Source organism: Pristis pectinata, chromosome 1 (assembly GCF_009764475.1).
Source record: "Pristis pectinata isolate sPriPec2 chromosome 1, sPriPec2.1.pri, whole genome shotgun sequence".
Taxonomy (NCBI): Eukaryota; Metazoa; Chordata; class Chondrichthyes; order Rhinopristiformes; family Pristidae; genus Pristis; species Pristis pectinata.
In genome coordinates, this window is record NC_067405.1 from 81,834,070 (window position 1) to 81,855,837 (window position 21,768).

The following is a 21,768-nucleotide window of genomic DNA, read 5'->3' on the forward strand; positions in this document are numbered from 1 at the left end:
GGTGGAGGCAGGCACATTGGTCAATTTCAAGAGATAAGCATATGGAGGAATTTAAAATAGATGGATTTAAAATAGAGGGATATGTGGGGGGGGGAAGGGGTTAGATAGTTTTTAGGCAAGGTTTAAAGGTTGGCACAACATTGTGGGCTGAAGGGCCTGTATTGTGCTGTACTTTCTATGATTGAGAACCAGTCAAGTCTTTATGACAATCCAGTAACTTCACCGTCACTTTTATTGGTACCAGCTTTATAAACTGATGGGATCTGAATCCATGCCTTCAAATTCTGATAGAAAATAGGTGCAGGAAACCATTCAGCCCTCTGAGTTGCTCCACCCTTCAATATGATCCTGGCTAATCATCCAAGTTCAGTCCAGTTCCAGTTTTCTCCCCTCATCCCTCAATCTTTGCAACCCAAAGAACAATATCCAACTGCTTCTTGAACCATCCATAATGTAACCAACACACACTTACATTTTCAGTTATACACCCTGCTCCACAAACAGCAGAATGAGCACACACACCTTTAACTGTACAACATGTTCCCCTTTATTTGCTACCCGGAGGAGGCTACACAAGCTGTAGAATAGAAGCATAAGTTACAATTGCAAAGCATAGCACTGAACCCCTGCAATCTGAGGCAATGATGTTTCAGGCAGACAGCAGTCTGACAGAGAGGAACATTAATAAACACAGGGAACACTCATAGCCAGGTGCTGTTCTCCTCCTCACTTTTCTGTGGGTCAATGAATGGTTTGTCTATTGATTTAATCATCAACTCTCCACAATAGATACATTCAGCTGCCACCAGGTCATCAATGTCTGACTTGATCTGATCACGGGACTGTTGACCCTGGTCGCTGGCCTCACCTTCCTTGCAGCGTTGTCGGGATTTAGCCTGACCAGCAGCCACCAGCTTTCTCTGCAGCTCCTCCAGTTTGCTCTGTTTGAAGGGAGAAAGGTGGGGGATCACTTCCTGCAGCAGGCAGTCGGAATGGAACATGTGGCCACACAGGAACAGATAGAAGGGGCGGTTCAACAGTGGGAAGTCACAAGACGCACACTTCTCCTGAGACTCCACCACCCCGTATTTGTTCCTCATTTCTTGGATGTCTTCGCGGATTCGCTTGGCACTTTCAGTTGCCTCCTCCATCTCCTGCTTGAGCTCATCAATGTGCTTGTTGTACTCCTGCAGAGAGCTGCAGATGGCCTCCTTGAAATGGTCAATGGTCACAAAGTTGGGGAAGAAGGGTAGAATGTCTTCAATCTTCAGCAGGTTGCAGCTGGACAGGCAGACCATGGCCTTCTTCACATCCTTCTCCTCCTGGACCACATGCCGGGCAATCTTCAGCCACAGCTTCTTACGGAGCTCCTCATCATCCTCCGGCATGTCTGCACATGATTTAGCAAGGTCCACATCCATCTAGAAAAAGAAATCCATAGGTCAGTCTGGTACAGTATACAAAATAAGGTAGATGAGTTCATAGCGCAGTTAGAAATTGGAAGGTATGACGTTGTGGGCATCAGAGTCATGGTTGAAAGAAGATCACAGCTGGGAGCTAAACATCCTACTGAAAAGACAGGCAGGTGGGCATAGGCCCTGTTAGTAAAAAATGAAATCATATCCTTAGCAAGAAGTGACATAGGATCAGCAGATGTAGAATCCTTGTGGGTGGAGTTAAGAAACTGCAAGGGTAAGAAAAGACCCTGATGGCAGTTATATGCAGGCCTCCAGACAGTGGCCAGGATGTGGGGTACAAATTACAAGAGGAGATAGAAAAGGCATGTGAAAAAGGGCAATGTTACGGTGGTCATGGGGGACACCAAATGCAGGTAGATTGGGAAAATTAGGCTGGTACTGAATCCCAAGAGAAGGAATTTGTAGAATGCCTACGAGATGACTTTTTAGAGCAGCTTCTGGTCGATCCCACTAGGGAAAAGGCAGTTCTGGATTTGGTGTTGTGCAGTGAACCAAATTTGATTTGGGAGCTTAAGGTAAAGGAACCCTTAGGAGGCAGTGATCATAATATGATAGAATTCACCCTGCAGTTTGAGACAGAAAAGCTAAAATAAGATGTATTGGTATTACAGTTGAGTAAAGGTAACTACAGAGGCATGAGAGAGGAGTGGGCCAAAGATGATTGGAAGGGGATCTTGCAGGGATAACAAGAGTTTCTGGGAGTAATTTGGAAGACTCAGGATCATTTCATCCCAAAGAAGCAGCAACATTCTAAAGGGAGGATGAGGCAACCATGGCTGACAGGGGAAGTCAAAAACAGCATAAAAGCAAAAAGGAGGGCATACAATATTGCAAAAATTAGTGGGAAGCTAGAGGATTGGGAAGCTTTTGAAAACCAACATATGGCAACTAAAAAAGCAATAAGGGGAGAAAAGATAGCCAATAATATAGAAGAGAATACCACAAGTTTTTTCAGATATATAAAGAGGAAAAGAGAGGCAAGAGTGGACATCAGACATCTGGAAAATGATGCTGGAGAGGTAGTAATGGGGAACACAGAAATGGCGGACAAACTGAATAAGTATTTTGCGTCAGTCTTCACTGTGGAAGACATCAGCAACGTGCCAGAAATTCGGGAGAGTCGGGGGGCAGAAGTGAGTGTAGAAGGAGAGGGTGCTTGGGAAACTGAAAGGTCTGAAGGTAGATAAGTCTCCTGGACCGGATGGACTACACCCCAGGGTTCTGAAAGAGGTTGCTGAAGAGATTGCGGAGGCATTCGTAGTGATCTTTCAAGAATCACTAGATTCAGGAATGGTTCTGGAGAACTGGAAAATCGTAGATGTCACTCCACTCTTTAAGAAGGGAGGGAGGCAAAAGGTGCAAAATCATAGGCCAATTAGCCTGACTTCAGTGGCTGGCAAGATGGTAGAGTCCACTATTTAAGGATAAGGTTTCGAGATATTTGGAAGCACATGATAAAATAGGCCAAAGTCAGCATGGTTTCCTTAAGGAGAAATCTTGCCTGACAAATCTGTTGGAATTCTTTGAGGAAATAACAGGTAGGATAGACAAAGGAGAGTCAGTAATGTAATGATGTTGCTTATTTGGATTTTCAAAAGGCCGTTGACAAGGAGCATCACATGAGGTTGCTAAACAAGATAGGATCCCAAGGCATGGATAGAAGATTGGCTGACTGACAGAAGGCAAATAGTGGGAATACAGGGGGCCTTTTCTGGTTGGCTGCTGATGACTAGTGGTGTTCTGCAGGGGTCTGTGTTGGTTCCGCTACTTTTCAGCATTACATGTTAATGATCTGGATGACGGAATGGATGGCTTTGTGGCCAAGTTTGTGGATGATACAAAAGATAGATGGAGGGGCAGGTAGTATTGAGGATGCAGGGATTCTGCAGAAGGACTTGGACAGGTTGGGAAAATGGGCAAAGTAGCAGCAGACGGAATACAGTGTACGGAAGTGTATGATCATGCACTTTGGTAGAAGGAATAAAGGCATAGACTATTTTCTAAACGGGGAGCGAATTCAGAAATTGGAGGTGCAAAGGGACTTGGGAGTCCTAGTGCAGGATTCCCTATAGGTTAACTTGCAGGTTGAGTCGGTAGTAAGGAAGGCAAATGCAATGTTAGCATTCATTTCAAGAGGACCAGAATATAAAAGCAAGGATGTAATGCCGAGGCTTTATAAGGCATTGCTCAGACCATATTTGGAGTATTGTGAGCAGTTTTGGGCCCCATACCTAAGGAAGGATGTGCTGGCATTGGAGATGGTCCAGAGGAAGTTTACAAGAATGATCCCAGGAATGAAAGGGTTAGCATACAAGGAGCATTTCAGGCCTGTACTAGCTGGAGTTTAGAAGGATGAGGGGGGGATCTCATTGAGACCTACTGAATATTGAAAGGCCTGGATAGAGTGGACGTGGAGAGGATGTTTCCAGTAGTGGGAGAGTCTAGGACCAGAGGGCACAGCCTCAGATTAGAAGGATGTCTCTTTAGAACAGAGATGAGGAGGAATTTCTTTAGCCAGAGGGTGGTGAATCTATGGAATTCATTGTCACAAACAGCTGTGGTGACCAAGTCATTGCATATATTTAAAGCAGAGGTTGATAGGTTCTTGATTAATAAGGGTGTCAGGTTACAGGGAGAAGGCAGGAAAATGGGGTTGAGAGGGAAAAATAAATCAGCCATGGTCGAATGGCGGAGCAGACTCGATGGGCTGAATGGCCTAATTCTGCTCCTACGTCTTATGCAGGCAGAACTGAGAGCATCCAAGCACAATAACCAAGTGAGTCAACTCTTCAAACCACACCCTATATATAAATCATCATTATCAGACCCCAACCTGTCCATTAATCCAGTTTGGAAAGTTCTACTCTCCAACCTGCTTCATGAAGAACATTGGTAACGTAGGCACATTCCATCCCTCCAGCCGGCCACCTTTTATTAGATCATTGCTGATCTGGGTCTTTGTTCATCTCCCTTGGTTTTGTGACACTTAATACCCTAGCCTAATAAAGATCAATGTCTTCAATTTTCAACTGACACCCTGCCTCAACATCTTTTTGGAGAGAAGAGTTCCAAACTTTCTCAAGATGACGATGTGCTCACTGCCATCTGCCCTCTAATTTTAAATTTCTTCCCCCCCCAGTGGCAGAAATGCTCCTCCACCATAATAATGGAACATTGGCCTTCATTGTCGAGGGGATGGAGGCTGAAAAAGGGAAGTCTTACTACCAACCTGGAGTCCCACACGCAGTTATGACCCCATTACTTAAAGGAGGGACATATTGCACTGGTAACAGGCAAGAAGCTGCACCAGGTTAATGCTGGGACAAAGGAATTGAGCCACTGAAACCTTCGATTCACTGTGTTTGATGGGGTGGAGGTTGAGACAATGTTTCCCCTCATGGGGGAATCTAGAACTTGGAGGATGGTTTCAGGAGATAGATGAAGTGGAATTTCACTCAGAGCCTGGCGAACCTCTGGAATCCCCTACCTCAGACAGCTGTGGAGGCAGTCATCGAATGGATTCAGGGATGAGGCACAGATCTCTAGACCATGTGGGATTTGACGGTGAAGTTGAGACCGAAGTCAGATCTGTAAGGCAGAGCACTGTAGCCAGAGAGATGTTGAGTATCCTGTCACAGTCTGGGAGTGGAGTTCCCTCAGTCAGTAGAAATAGTAGGCCCAGGTCATTCAGCCCCCTGTGCTGCTATGTTATCCAACAAGATCTTAACCCCAGCACCACTTCCCTGCACTAACCCCATTTATCCCTCAAATCAATCAATACCCAAAATCTGTCCATTTTTGATTAATATATTCAGCAGCTGGACCTCTTGGGTGGAGAATTCCAAAGATTCACCTCCCTCTGGGTGAAGAAATTTCTCCTCATCTCAGTCATGAATAGCTGATTCCTTATATACCAGGAGTGTGACCTCTGGTTCTGAAACCCCAGCCAGGGGAAAGACTTCCGACATAATTATCCATCCTGTTCTGTACAAATAGTGTGCATTTCAATGAGATCACCTCTCATTTATTTTCTAAATCTACAGTGTACAGGCCCAGTCTGCTTAATCTTCCGTCATACGAGAGATCTGCCAGCCCAGGAGCCAATCTCTGGCAAATCCTTTTACTGTTTTCCAGCTGCCCTGCTGCCACTTCCGCAACAGATTCCGGTCTTGTCCCCACCACTGATGTCAGGCTAACTTGTCTATAGCTCCCTGTTTCCACTCCCCCTCAAAATAGTAGGGTTACATTTGCTGCCTTCCATTCTGAGGGAATCATTCTTGAATCCATGGAATTTTGGAAAATGACAACTAGTGCATCTAGTATCGCCACTGGCACTTCCTTCAAGATCCATTTCCTTATTCCCTAATATAATTTTTCTTGTCTCAGTCTGTAACAGTCACAGAGCTTTTACTACTTTGTGTCTGTCGAACCTCTTAGGGTCTGTTTTATATTTCTCACGTGCCTGCTCTCGCTTTCTACGTTCCCTTATTAATGCTACGAGTCTCCTTTCCGAAATCTGAACTTTTCCCAGTCCCCAGGCTTACTGCTTCTTCTGCAAAATCACAGACCTTTTTGTTATCGACTGTTGAAAGCTACAGAAGGATCATTCCCCCTCAATGTTAAAACTAAAAAAAACATTGAAAATTTGTCTTAAAAATAACAGAAAATTTGTCTAAAAAAAAACACTGAAAATTTGTCTTAAAAAAAACACTGAAAATTTGTCTTAAAAAAAACACTGAAAATTTGTCTTAAAAAAAACACTGAAAATTTGTCTTAAAAAAAACACTGAAAATTTGTCTTAAAAAAAACACTGAAAATTTGTCTTAAAAAAAACACTGAAAATTTGTCTTAAAAAAAACACTGAAAATTTGTCTAAAAAAACACATTTTGTCTACACAGCCCTCCCCACCACTGACAGCATCTACAGGAGGCACTGCTTCAAGATGGTGGCATCTATCATCAAGGGTCCTCTCCTCACTGCTTACCGTCAGGCAGGAGGTACAGAAGCCTGAAGTCCCACACCACCACATTCAGGAACAGCAACTTTTCCAACATTATCAGGTTCTTGAACTGACCTGCACAACCCTAACCCTAACTCAGCAATGGAACACTACGAACCACCTCTTGCACTACCATGGACTTGTTTCTAATGGTGGCTTTCTTTTTCCGCACTAAGGACTTCCTTTGCAGTTTTTTTTCTCTCTCCAGTGTCTTTTATAATTTATATTCTGTGTTGTCTGTACCTATGTGCCTGTGATGCTGCTGCAAGTTTTTCCATTATATCTGTATCCCACTGTACTTGGGCACATGACAATAAACTTGACTTACCTATTACTTGTAAATAGTGTACTCCCTTCAAGTTAGTCATGGCTGGTTTACTGTCACACCATGTAATGTACTTTCCCAATCTACTAAGTATAACTCCCACCTCCAATTGTATTAAAGTCCCTGGCTTCAGATTAAACTAAATCACTTTCAGTTTTTATACAGACTTCTACTATATCATGGTTATCGTTTCCTGAAGACTGCTTAATTAACATCTTCAATTAACCCTTTCATTTGTGTGCAATTCTGGTCACCACACTATCGGGAGGATGTGGTTGTGCTGGAGAGAGTGCGGGGAGGTTCACCAGGATGTTGATTGGATTGGAGAACTTCAGTTATGGGAGGAGACTGGATAAGCTGGGTTTGTTTTCCCTGGAGCTGCAAAGGCGGAGGGGAGACCTGATAGAAGTTTATAAGAATACGAGAGGCATAGATAGGGTGTATAGTCAGAATCTTCTTCCCATGGTAGGGATTTAAGGTGAGAGGAAGAAGACTTAATGCAATCTGAGGGGAAATTTTTGTTTTATTTTTTACAGATTGGTTGTTATCTGGACCAACTGTTAGCCAAATCTCCTCAAGCCATAGACACTTACTGCAGATGTGGTTGCTAAGGATCCCATCAGCTCCCACATAATGCAGCTGTAATTCATCACCTGCCTGCCTGATTCATCACCTGATTTACCTAATCAACTTGTTGAATCCTGTTATTGTGCCCCAGACCTCAAAGGCCCTTAGTCCCAAAGGCCACCTTCATGGACTCTGTGCTTTTCGTAGGCACCACAGTTTAATGTTCCCGGGTATTGGCTCCTTTGCATCACCTGACCAATTACCTGGGAGACAAGGGCTACTTGTTCATCACTGCAATTCAAACCACAAGGTTAAGAGAATTCAACAGTAAATCTAAATTAACCCAGTATACTTTGAAATGAAAATAAACTCATGCACTTGCTCCCTAAATGCCACACAAATGATCGAGATGTGGTAGAAGTGGACCCAGTCCAGCTTGCTTGCTGCATCAGTTAAGTCAGAAGTTCTCTCCCTGCTTTGATATTAAACGTAAAATCAGAAGAACAGTTCAGCTGTTACATTTGATACCTGGCCTCACGATGCAGCCGATAGAACAACTGTTCATACTCCATCTAATCTGGTATTGGAAGATGATGAGGCTGTTCCCAGGCATGAAGTAAGATTTCAACAAAAGCTCCTGAAATTCCCAGCCACTCTGGCTCAAACACACATCAATGTTAGATCATCAGATGTGAGTAGTAGGTTCTGAACAGGGTGAACAGTTGAGGGACAGTTTGAAGGACAGTGTTGATCAAACAAATCATGGAATGGTAACAGCAAAGTAGTCTGTCATTCAGCCCACTGAGCTTGTGCTAGCTCAATGTTTGTACTGGCTCCACTCCCTGTGCTGTCCCACAGCCCCACAGGTTAATACCTGCAAGATCCTTACTCAGCTATCATGGAATCCTTAGATTTTTTAAAAGGATCTTTAAACCACATCCCTTTAGAACAGATGAGGAATTTCATCAGCCAGAGGGTGGTGAATCAGTGGAATTTATTGCCACAGAGGGCTGTGGAGGCCAAGTCATTGGTATATTTAATGTGGAGGTTGACAGGTTCTTGATTAGTAAGGGCATCAAAGGTTATGGGGAGAAGGCAGGAGAACGGGGCTGAGAGGGAAAAATAAATCAGCCATGATCGAACAGCGGAGCAGATTCGATGAGCCAAATGGCCTAATTCTGCTCCTATGTCTTATGGAATCTGGCACCACTTCTCTCTGGCAGCACACTCCAGACACTAAACACTGGCTGCACATAAAAAAGAACTTCCTCCTGCCACTGTTAGTTCTTTTGCTGATTAATTTCATTCTGTGTTCTCTGGTTCTCCACCCACTATCTACAGGAAGTTTCACTCTCTCTCACCCCTGCCCACAACCCAGCTTTAGCTTGAAAACACAGCTCACTGGCACAAATGATTATAGGACTGATGGGTGCAAGTTTTAAAACACTGAAGGGGTGGGGTGCAGGTTTGCCTATGGTATTGAGAATAAAGTTCGGAAGATAATCTAAACTGTGACAGTAATGGCCTTAATCCTCAATGATCCTGGCTAACCTCTGATAGTTTTTTTAAACATACTATGTCCACAAATTAATATAATTCTTTCATTTAGACTAAAGCAGCAGCTGGGAACTAGACAGTAGTGATGCTTTGGAACGGTAATCAGTTGTGTCCTGCACAAGAGGCAAGACTGATATTCCAGTCACCACCACTGAAGTGCCAGTATACAGACAAGGCACTGGAGCAAGGCTCTGCCTGCCCTCGGAAGTGAATGTAAATGATTCTACAGGACGATTCTGAAGGGATGTCCTCCCAAGATACATCCCTCCCGGTCACTGGCAAACCTCTAGAAACAGGTGTATGCTGCATGTACATCAACTACTTCGCTTCCTACATTATCACAAGGTGCAGCGGAAGAGCGAGCAGGCACAGTAAAAGTGGCCACCAGCCGGCCTCACTGACTCAGTGAGTCTGCTCAGCGCTCCCAGCCCTGCTCGGCTCCACCCAGCCCCTGATTGTTGCAGCTCAGGAGGAAAGGTGTTGGGGAGAGAAGGCACTTGGAAATTAACTGTTCCCACCTGGCAGATGATGCCTGCAGCTCCACAGCAACTGGCAAATCCATCCCCATCCATCCTGCCGGTATCCCAAGCAGTCACTCATATGTATAGGGCTGTCCATACCAACCTCCCCTCCTCTCCCCACCAGGCTCAAGGACAGCTTCTATCCTGCTGTTATAAGACTATTGAACAGTCTCCTAGTATAAGATATGACTCTTGACCTCACAATCTACCTTGTTATGACCTTGCACCTTATTGTCTGCCTGCACTGCACTTTCCCTGTAACTGTAACGTTTTATTCTGCATTGTTACTGTTTTCCCTTGTACTGCTTCAATGCACTGATGTGATGAAATGATCTGTATGGATGGCATGCAAAACAAAGTCTTTCACTGTATCTTAGTACATGTGACAATAATAAACCAATTTATCAATTTACCATAAGTTGGGCATTTGTAACCTGCGGAGCACCTATATTGCCTATAATATCCTTCATGACATGTAAAGGCGCTACATGAATGCAGATCTGTTTAAAGAAATAATCCCAATGCCATCTAATGACTCTACCAAGTTACGAGCAGCTTAACCAACAGCATACCTGGAGAGCGTGGTCCACTGCCTCTTCATACAGTTCCATGGTCTTGTATATGTGCACACAGGCCTGATTTTGGTTATTCTCTGCACACAGACGAAGTGCATACTTGAGGTCGTAGTGGATGCAGTTTGTGTTGGAGCCCGCCTGTTCCAGGTACCAGAGCAGGGCCTTGGGCTTGTACTTTGCATAGAGGGAGAGCAGGTAGTTGTGAATGGCCTGGTCCGTCACCTCCAGCTGGTGCACACAAAACTCAAGGTAGCGAATAGCTTCGCAGACCTGTGCCGAGCTCCCGATCTGGCTGTAGTTGACCAGTGCTGGGATAAGGTTTTTGGGATCCAGCCTCTTCCTCATGTCGATCCAGGCGTCCACCACCTGCTTGGGAATGTGCTGCATGAGGACAGGAGAAAATTTGTAGAATAGAGCAGGGTCCTGACACTTGGACATCACCTCCAGCGCCGCACTATAATCATCATGTTGGCAGTGGTGGGTCACCACCCGCTCATAGTCCTGCATGATCACAGAGAAGAAGACCATGTCCTCCACGTTGCCGTGGCTGGCCAGAAGGTCATAGATGGTCGAGCGGTTGTTCAGGAGGCACTCCTTTATCTTGGAGCCACTCAGGAACTTGCGGAACTCCTCCCTGGTTGCCTCAAACTGGTTCTGCTTGCCCTTATCCCCCTCGAGTGTGCCCAGCCAGTTCAGGTAGATTTCAGCCAGCCAAGTCACCAGCAGCGTCAGCTGAGTCTTGTCCTCCAACTTCAGGTTCTTCAGCTTCTTCAGAAGAAATTCCTTTAGGGCCTCCTCTTGCTTGGCTTCAATGAACTTCAGAGCAATCTCCTCAAAGTACTTCTGAGTCAGTGCGTAGTACTTGGCGCTTTCCACGTACCTCTTGTTTCGAAAGCAGTGGTCTGCCTCCTTCGCAAGAACAGTGTCCAGACACTCAGGCCGGTCTTTGCAATACTCCTTAGCCAGTTCAAACTTCCCCATGTTCATGTACATCTGCCAGACATCCCGTGATTCCTTCTGAATGTGGTACCGGAACACCGCCTTCTCCGTATATATCCATATCAGCCCAGCCACTGAATCTTTGACCATGCGGAGAAGGTGGCCAAACTTGTCAGGGAATGCATCCTCAAAGACCAGCTGCCCATTCAGTGTGCAAATGGCCTTCACTCTATCAGGCAGCAGCAGCAGGAAGTGAAACTGGGTAAGGACGATGGATCGAGGAGGCTCAAGTTCAGGGACAATGTCAGCCGAGTACTCCCAGACCTGCACGTCACTGAGAAGGGAATCAGGCCGGGTGAAGTCCAAGGTGCCATACAGCACACCGTTGCCCATCATCCAAGCAAATGATCGGGGGCTAGACCGCAGCTTGGAGGTGTAGAAGGAGATCTCACTGTAGCCCAGGCTTGCCGGGAACTCCTGGAAGCTGGGCAAGGTGTTGGTGTACTGGCTGAACATGGGCTGAAACATGTGTGGATCAGCACTCTCTAGGGCCCTGCCCACAAATTGATACAACCGCTTCCGCGTGGTGGCAATGACAAAGAGCCGAGAGTCAGCACTTCGCTCAATCTCCAAGCAGCAGACCGGAGCTGGGGACCCATCCTCCTCCAGGTTGTACACGTTCTTGAAGTACTGGTCGGGACCGGAAATGAAGAGCCGCTCCTCCGACACGACAATCTCTGCCTCATACAACTGCCCCTGGCTGGTCCCCACCAGGATGGGGCCTGTGCTGCTCTCACTGCCCAGATGTTTGTTCCACCCAACGCTCTCAATCAAGTGTCCTTTCCAGCGGGAGAGGCTCTTCACTTTCTGAGAATTTCTGTTGAGGTAGAGACACTCATTGGAGGTGAGGCTGATCAGGAGATGAGATCCTGCAATAACAGAAAACAATTCTCAGTGGGTTCACACAGATGACAGTTAAGGTGCACGTACCTGGACTCGAAGCGGTACAGCTCACATTATGCCACAGGTCAAAGTACTTACTAGCTTTGGAAATAAAGGTATTGTAGTCTACTTAGACCATTAGTGTCCAGTGTTCCTGGAGAAAAAAAACAAAATTAACCATATTTCCTGCTCCGGGGAGCTATTAATGGATCTGCCATGCAAATCAAGAGATATCCTTGCTCAGCAGCAATTTCCTGTAGCCGGAAATCGTAGGATCTCATTGGGCCGCTGAGATATGGGACAAGGCAGCAAACGTGAGCTCAACTTCAGCAAGACTTAGGAGATCAAGATGAGAAACACCGACAACAACAGGATAACTGAGTCGTGCTGTTAAATTCTCAGTGTGGCCAATACAAACATCAGTGGGGGGGACATCAGACTCCCAGGTAGGTGCTTCTGACTCAGAATGGCTAAACTGTGATTATCGCAGTAACTTGCATTTAAAGCACCTTTAAAATAGTGACACATCTTAACAGAGGGGAGAGGAAGTGGTGGGGGGAGTGACATCCCATGGGTTAGTGGATGGGGGTGTTGGGTGGGGGGAGAATGGGGAAGGACATGTCCCACAGGGAGAGGTGGAGGGTGGAATGGCCCATCCCGTTGGGGAGACTGAACACTATGGATGAGAAACCAATGAACAACAAACTGCTGGAGCAGGAATGAAAACAGGCAATAGGCATGTCACTACACAGCAAGGAACTGAAACCACCAGCTTCATACCCGAGGGGTCCAGGAACAGTTTGTGGATCCTGGCATCATCTTTGCGCCCCACTTCAATCTGGTTTGGCTGGTCTGGTTTTCCAAGATCAATCCTGGAGAGAGTAGAGAGGGAAAGAAAAGAGCCAAGTTTAATAGAAGAACTAATTTGGAACTGAGAGCCCAGCTCTGGGTGAAGAGACTGCAGGAATGCTCTGGGTGGGAGGGTTTAGGGATACAGATGGTTAGAGATGGACAGTAAGGGTTTGCTTCTCAATTATTGATTCGTGGGGTGCGGACATTACTGGCAGTGCCAGCATTTATTGTCCATCCCCAGCCACCCCTAAACTGAGCAGACAGTTAAGACTCAACCACGTTGGTGGGTCTGGAGTCAAAAACAGGGTGAGGGAGGCAGAGTTCCTTCTCCAGACACTGGTAAGGCAGATGGGTTTTTATGATAATCCAGCACTTTCATGGTTACAGTTAATGAAATTAGCTAATTTAAATTCCAGATTTACATCTTGAATTTAAACTCCCCAGCCACCAAGTCCTGAACTTCAGCTGGACCAAGCCGTGGAGGAGCCTAACCTGAGCAGTGTGTCCTTGCCCATACTCATGCACAGCTGATTGTTGCACACCACTAGGTGGGTGATCACACTAGGAGGAGTGAAGTCAATTCTCTGCTTGGAAAAGATGGGCTTTTCCTCTTCAAGCCGGGCACTGACATAGCCTGCAATGACCAGAGATCAGTGTTAGACTGATGGATGCCAGGGCCCACTCAACCATCACTACCCGTGTTCAGTATCAACCTCCTGAGATCAGCAGCATGGCTTCTGTTCATCCAGTCCCCATCCTGTCTCATCCCTGACCCCCTGTCACCCATTATAGAATCAGAGGAAATCTAGCATGCTGCAGCCTTTTGGCCCATCATGTGCCAATTAGTCAAAGTGCTCACAGCCTAATGCTACCTACCAACACTGACTCCATAGCACTTCAATTTGAGGTAAATATGAGGGTTCCTGCATCCATCACCTGCAAGTTCTGGACACCCTCCACCCACACCCCCCCCCCCCATCCCCCCAAATTCTCTGGGTGGAAATATTTTCCTCATCTTCCCTCTAATCCTTCTATAATTTCCCTTAAATCCGTGCTTCCTGATTTCTGACCCCTTTGCCAAGGGAAACAGGTCCTTCCTATTTACTCCATCCTGGCAGCTCACCATTTTATACACCTCAATTAAGTGTTCCCTCAGCCTCCTCTGTTCCAAAGAAAACAAACGCAGCCTATCCAATCTTTCCTCGTTGCTACAATTTTCCATTCCTGACAACATCTCCGTAAATCTCCACTGCACCCTCTCCAGCACAATTTCACCTTTCCTGTAATGTGCTGACCAGATCTTTTACAGTTCCCAGCTGTGGTCTAACTCCTGTTGTACAGATTTCCTGTTCCTCCTTGGTCTTACGTTCTACATTGACTCAGAGAGGAAACCATCCAATCCCCCTGTTTAACCATTTTGTTAACCTGTCTTGTTAGCTTTAGGGATCTGTGGGCATACACTCCAAAGGCCCTCAGTATTTCCACATTCAATATCCACCTGTTTATCCTGTAATCCTTACCATGGTTGGAACTCCCCAAATGTATCACCTCAAACTTTTTCAGATTAAATCCCACGAGCAAAAAACAAGCAACTGGAGGAACTCAACATGTCAGGCAGAATCTTTTTTTAACATTCATTCAAGGGATCTGGGCTTTGCAGGCTGAGTTAGCATTTAATTGCCCATCCCTAGTTGCCCCTGAAAAGGTATACTCACAATGCTGTTAAGGAGTTTCCAAGATTTTGACTCAGCGAAGGTGAAGGAACGGCGATATATTTCCAAGGACTGGAGGGCAACTTCCTGATGCAGGATCTCAAACTGAAACATCAACCATCCCTTTCCCTTCGCAGATGCTGTCTGACCTGCTGAGTTCCTCCAGCAGCTTGTTTTCTGCTCCCGATCCCAGCATCTACAGTCTCCTGAATCCCACTCGCCCATTTTCTGCCCAGCTGACCAGACCATCAATATCTCCCTGCTATCTACAGTTCTCCCACTCATTGCCAACCACACGGGCAATTGTACCAACTGCAAACTCCTCTGTCGTGCTTCCTACATCCAGGTGCCCACTCACCCCACCTTTCCCTGCTTCCCACCACCACTCCCTCCCCTTCCACCTCCCTCTGTCTCCCCACTTCCCTCCCACCTCCACCTCCCTCAACCCAATCCCTCCCTCACACCATCCTGTGACCCGCTGCGGTACCGGACTGTCCGATGCCGGTGCTGCCCAGCCTGTGTTGCTGATACGGAAGCCCAGCGGGCCGAGAGCGGGCCCGGGCCTGTGAATCCTCGTACTCATCCAGGATGGAACTCATGTCGGCTGAGGCCCAACCACCGGAAACAGGCGGCAGCCCGACCCGATCCAACCCCGACCCTGACCCTGACAGCCGGCCAATCGCAGTGCGCGATTGGCCAGGTGAGCCCGCCCATCTACCAATATGGCCTATCACCGAACGATATGGACCTGACGCTTTGAATAGCACCCAATCATGACCCGGGCTCTGCGTAGCACGTCTGCCAATCAAAACGCGGGCCAAATGGGCCCGCCCAGCCAACCAACAGCCAATCATATCGAGGAAGAGCGGGGAGGGAAGCCGGGTCGTGGGGGGTAATGGGGTTCGGGGCTACATCAGGACCTGGGGGGTGGTATCGGGCCCCGGGCGGCACTAGGAGGCGGTCAGGAGTGTGCTGTGTGGGACTGGCAGGATGACTCGGGCCGTGCAGTGGTGGGTTGGGCACCGCCCCCGTCACTGTGCTCACGACCCACCGCGGATGTTGTCAGCACCGAAGCCGCGGGCCCGCGGCCCCGACTCCGGGTTTCAGGGGCGACGCTTCCACGCCGCTTCTGCGGCTGATGGGCCAGTGTGGGAACTGGGGTGGGCGCAGCTTGCCCGGCGGTCTGTCCTGGTGCGGGTTCTCCGACATTCCTAATGCTTCTCCACTTTGGCCAGAGGATCTCGAGGGGTTGACGGAGGCTTTGAGCACGTCCTTCAGTCTCTCTGGACACACAAGGCCGCAGATACTGATGCAGCGTCTCGACCTGAAACGTGGACCGTCTCTCTGCCTCCACAGATGCTGCCTGACCTGCTGAGTTCCTCCAGTAGTTTTTCTTTTGTTTGAATCTCTCTGTCCCCCTGGTTCTGTGGCAGCTCAGAAGTCTGGTGTTGGGCATGTTGTTCATGTGCCTGACATAACTGACTAGGGGTAATTAGGGCCGTTGGTGGGGATGTTGACCTGGGACAGGGGTTGCTTATCCTGCCAGTGAATTTGGAGGATTGTGTGATACCTCGAGATACCTGCTGTAGCTAGTCCAGGTCTCGAAAGCATATAAATCAGCAGAGATTACTGCTCTGTATTACTGATCACCTCTTTCCTTCCCATCATTCAGGAATCCAAACAGTTTTTCCAAGTGAAACAATACACTTCCAATCTTGTGTCTTGTGTTTGGTGTTCACAATGTGCTCTCGTCTACCATGGAGAAACCAAACACAGATTGGGTAAATGCTTTGCGGAGCACCTGTGCTCAGTCCACAGGGACAACCCTGAGCTTCCAGTTCCCTGCCACTTTAATTGTCCTTTCCACTCCCACTCTGACCTATCGGTGTGGCCTTCTGCACCATTACACTGAGGCCCAACACAAGCCCAAAGAACAACACCTCATCTTCTCTCTGGACATATTGCAGCCTGCAGGACTTGATATTGAATCTTCCAACATTGGATAAAACTTGCCCTTTCTGTCTGTTTGTATCAGGATTGGCTGTTTTTGCTTCCCTCTCCTTTTATTTAATTTCATGTATGTTCTGGCCAGCTGTGCATGTCCCAGGCCAGACTGTACAACATTACACAAAGGAACTTAATGCTCCTTATTTCACTCTATCAAAGAAATTCCTTTAGTTCCACCCATTGCCCTCCATTATCTTCTCTGTTACCTTGACTGAATTGTTTCTCTCTCAGGTCTGATGAAGTATCTCAGATCTGAAACATTTCTCTTTCTGCAGATAGAAAAACATAGAAAGTCTACAGCACAGTTCAGGCCCTTCGGCCCACAAAGCTGTGCCAAACATGTCCCTACCTTAGAAATTACTAGGCTTACCCATAGCCCTCTTTTTCTCAGCTCCATGTACCTATCCAACAGTCTCTTAAAAGACCCTATCGTATCTGCCTCTACCACCGTTGCCGGCAGCCCATTCCACGCACTCACCACTCTCCTCTATACCTACTCCCCAGCACCTTAACCCTATGTCCTCTTGTGGCCACCATTTCAGCCCTGGGGAAAAGCCTTTGACTATCTACCCAATCAATGCCTCTCATCATCTTATATACCTCAATCAGGTCCCCCCTCATCCTCTGTCTCTCCAAGGAGAAAAGGCCGAGTTCCCTCAACCTGCTTTCATAAGGCATGCTCCACAATCCAGGCAGCATCCTTGTAAATCTCCTGTGCACCCTTTCTATGGCTTCCACATCCTGTAGTGAGGTGACCAGAACTGAGCACAGTACTCCAAGTGGGGTCTGACCAGGGTCCGATATAGCTGCAACAAAACCTCTCGGCTCCTAAATTCAATTCCACGATTGATGAAGGACAATACACCATATGCCTTCTTAACCACAGAGTCAACCTGTGCAGCTGCTTTGAGCGTCCTATGGACTCAGACCCCAAGATCCCTCTGATCCTCCACACTGCCAAGAGTCTTACCATTAATACTATATTCTGCCATCATATTTGACCTACCAAAATGAACCACTTCACACTTATCTGGGTTGAACTGCATCTGCCACTTCTTCAGCCCAACTTTGCATCCTATCTATATCCCGCTGTAACCTCTTGACAGCCCTCCACACTATCCACGACACTTCCAACCTTTGTGTCATCTGCAAACTTACTAACCCATCCCTCCACTTTCTCACCCAGGTCGTTTAGAAAAATCACAAAGAGTAAGGGTCCCAGAACAGATCCCTGAGGTACACCACTGGTCACCAACCTCCACTCAGAAGACGACCCTTCAACAACTATTCTTTGCCTTCTGTGGGCCAGCCAGTTCTGGATCCACATTGCAATGTCCCCTTGGATCCCATGTCTCCTTACTTTCTCAATAAGCCTTACATGGGGTACCTTATCAAAGGCCTTGCTGAAATCCATATACACTACATCTGCTCTCCTTTCATCGATGTGTTTAGTCACCTCCTCAAAAAATTCAATCAGGCTCGCAAGGCAGGACCTGCCCTTAACAAAGTCATGCTGACTATTCCTAATCATACCTCTCCAAATGTTCATAAATCCTGCCTCTCAGGATATTCTCCATCAGCTTACCAACCACTGAAGTAAGACTCACTGGTCTATAATTTCCTGGGCTATCTCTACTCCCTTTCTTGAATAAGGGAACAACATCCGCAAACCCCCAATCTTCTGGAACCTCTCCCGTCTCCATCGATGATGCAAAAACCATCGTCAGAGGCTCCGCAATCTCTTCCCTCGCCTCCCACAACAGCCTGGGGTACATCTCATCCAGTTCCGGAAACTTATCCAACTTGATGTTTTCCAAAAGTTTCAGCACCTCCTCTTTCCTAATATCTACATGTTCAAGCTTTCTAGCCTGCTGCAAGTCCTCACTACAATCACCCAGATCTTTTTCCGTAGTGAATACTGATGTAAAGTATTCATTAAGTACCTCCGCTATTTCTTCCGGATCCATACACACTCTCCCACTGCTGCACTTGATAGGCCCTATTCTTTCGCATCTTATCCTCTTGCTCTTCACGTACTTGTAGAATGCCTTGGGGTTTTTCTTAATCCTGCCCGCCAAGGCCTTCTCTTGTCCCCTTCTGGCTCTCCTAATTTCCTTCTTAAGCTCCTTCCTGTTAGCCTTACTCTTCCAGATCTCTAACATTACCTAGCTCTCTGAACCTTTTGTAAGCGTTTCCTTTTGACTAGATTCATTATAGCCTTTGTACACCACAGTTCCTGTATCCCCTCGTGACTCCCCTGTCTCATCGGAACATGCCTATGCAGAACTCCACACAAATATCCCCTGAATATTTGCCACATTTTTTCCGTACTTTTCCCTGAGAACATTTGTTCCCAATTTAAGCTTCCAATTTCCTGCCTGAGAGCTCCAACTAAATGCCTTTCTAGTCTGTCTGTTCCTCTCTCTCATGCTATCATAAAGGAGATAGAATTATGATCACTATCTCCAAAATGCTCTCCCACTGAGAGATCTGACACCTGACCAGGTTCATTTCCCAAACCAAATCAAGCACAGCCTCACCTCTTGTAGGCTTATCTACATATTATGTCAAGAATCCTTCCTGAACACACTTAACAAACTCCACCCCATCTAAACCCCTCACTGTATGGAGATGCCAATCGATGTTTGGGAAATTAAAATCTCCCATCGCAACAACTCTGTTATTATCACATCTTTCTAGGATCTGCTTCCCTATCTGCTCCTCGATAACCCTGTTACTATTGGGCGACCTATAAAAAACACCCAGTGAAGTTATTGACCCCTTCCTGTTCCTAACCTCCACCCACAGAGACTCTGTAGACAGTCCCTCCATGATGTCCACCTTTTCTGCAGCCATGACACTATCTCTGATCAACAGTGCCACTCCCCCACCTCTTTTGCCTCCCTCCCTTGTCCTTTCTGAAACATCTAAAACCCGGCACTTGAAGTAACCATTCCAGTCCCTGAGCCATCCAAGTCTCTGTAATGGCCACCACATCGTAGCGCCAAGTATTTATCCAAGCTCTAAGCTCATCTGCCTTGTTCACAATACTCCTTGCGTTAAAATAGACACATCTCAAACCGTCGGTCTGAGTACGTCCCTTCTCTATCACCTGCCTATCCTCCCTCTCATACCTACTACTCGCTTTCTCTATTTGAGAGCCAAACACCTCCTCCTCAGTCTCTCCAGTTTGGATCCCACCCCCCAAAAATTCTAGTTTAAACTTCCCCCAGTAGCCTTAGCAAACCTCCCAGCCAGGATGCTGCGTGACCCAAGTTTTCTGGCATTTTCTGCTTTCATTGGGGATTACTTTTATGCAGGAGATCCTGAGGTCTAAAGTCTTGATCTTCAAACATCCTTTTTTCTCAATGAAACAGAGGCTATGCATCACATTGAAGGAGATGGTGAATTTCACTGAGAGTTGGTTCCTTAGGTATGGGGAGTGGTCCACCTTTTTCAGGCTGCAATATGTCAGAGGACTGTCTACAATATGTGGAGGAGTCCATCAGACTTGCAGATGTTGAGTGTAGGGCCCATCCTCTTGCATTCTTTGCAAGTTGACCATGTCTTGGAGTCTAATCTGTGGATAGGCACATACAGTGGCATACAAAAGTTTGGGCACCCCGGTCAAAGTTTCTGTAACTGTGAATAGTTAAGTGAGTAGAAGATGAACTGATCTCCAAAAGTCATAAAGTTAAAGATGAAATATTCTTTTCAACATTTTAAGCAAGATTAGTATATTATTTTTGTTTTGTACAATTTTAGAGTGAAAAAAGGAAAGGAGCACCATGCAAAGTTTGGGCACCCCAAGAGATTTGAGCTTTCAGATAACTTTTACCAAGGTCTCAGACCTTTATTAGCTTGTTAGGGTTATGCCTTGTTCACAGTCATCGTTAGGAAAGGCCAGGTGATGCAAATTTCAAAGCTTTATAAATACCCTGACTCCTCAAACCTTGTCCCAACAATCAGCAGCCATGGACTCCTCTAAGCAGCTGCCTAGCACTCTGAAAATTAAAATAAATGATGCCCACAAAGCAGGAGAAGGCTATAAGAAGGTAGTGAAGCATTTTCAGGTAGCTGTTTCCTCAGTTTGTAATGTAATTAAGAAATAGCAGTTAACAGGAATGGTGGAGGTCAAGTTAAGAAAACTTTCTGAGAGAACTGCTTGTAGGATTGCTAGAAAGGCAAATCAAAACCCCTGTTTGACTGCAAAAGACCTTCAGGAAGATTTAGCAGACTCTGGAGTGGTGGTGCACTATTCTACTGTGCAGCGACACCTGCACAAATATGACCTTCATAGAAGAGTTATCAGAAGAAACCCTTTCCTGTGTCCTCACCACAAAATTCAGCGTCAGAAGTTTGCAAAGGAACATCGAAACGAGCCTGATGCATTTTGGAAACAAGTCCTGTGGACTGATGAAGTTAAAATAGAACTTCTTGGCTGCAATGAGCAAAGGTATGTTTGGAGAAAAAAGGGTGCAGAATTTCATGAAGAGAACACCTCTCCAACTGTTATGCACAGGGGTGGATCAATCATGCTTTGGGCTTGTGTTGCAGCCAGTGGCACAGGGAACATTTCAGTGGTAGAGCGAAGAATGAATTCAATTAAGTACCAGCAAATTCTGGAAACAAGCATCACACTGTTTGTAAAGAAGCTGAAGGTGAAAAGAGGATGGCTTCTACGACAGGATAATGATCCTAAACACACCTGAAAATCCACAATGAACTACCTCAAGAGGCACAGGCTGAAGGTTTTGCCATGGCCCTCACAGTCCCCCGACCTAAACATCATCAAAAATCTGTGGATAGACCTCAAAAGAGCAATGCATGCAAGATGGCCCAAGAATCTCTCAGAACTAGAAGCCTTTTGCAAAGAAGAATGGGCGAAAATCCCCCAAACAAGAATTGAAAGACTCTTAGCTGGCTATAGAAAGCATTTACAAGCTGTGATACTTGCCAAAGGGGGTGTTACTAAGTACTGACCATGCAGGGTGCCCAAACTTTTGCATCGGTCCCTTTTCCTTTTTTGTTATTTTGAAACTGTAAAAGATGGAAATAAAAAAGTAATCTTGCTTAAATATTAAAGAAATGTATCATCTTTAACTTTATGCCTTTTGGAAATCAGGTCATCTTTTACTCGCTTAGCTATTCACAGTAACAGAAATTTTGACCAGGGGTGCCCAAACCTTTGCATGCCACTGTATGTGAGCATCACCTGCGTACTGCATTTGACTACTGAGGTTTGGGTGACCTTGGTTCTGTAGTCACCATAGGTTGAATAGTTGCCCAATTA

At 46.3% G+C, this 21,768-nt stretch overlaps 1 protein-coding gene across 2 annotated transcripts; it reads right to left on the minus strand.

Annotated features, from left to right (window-relative positions):
* Positions 1-523: 523 nt before the first annotated feature.
* On the minus strand, positions 524-15,095 carry vps18 (VPS18 core subunit of CORVET and HOPS complexes). Of its 2 annotated transcripts, none has more exons than XM_052031418.1 (5): positions 14,956-15,095; positions 13,249-13,390; positions 12,685-12,776; positions 10,021-11,891; positions 524-1,421 (listed from the first exon to the last, which is right to left on the minus strand). In XM_052031418.1, exons 1-5 carry the CDS (start codon positions 15,065-15,067, stop codon positions 702-704), a joined length of 2,937 nt encoding a protein of 978 aa, XP_051887378.1. In that variant the 5' UTR covers positions 15,068-15,095; the 3' UTR covers positions 524-701. The 2 variants fall into 2 exon arrangements, with proteins under 2 accessions (XP_051887378.1, XP_051887387.1); XM_052031427.1 differs by lacking the exon at positions 14,956-15,095 and adding an exon at positions 14,472-14,819.
* Between the last annotated feature and the right edge of the window lie 6,673 nt (positions 15,096-21,768).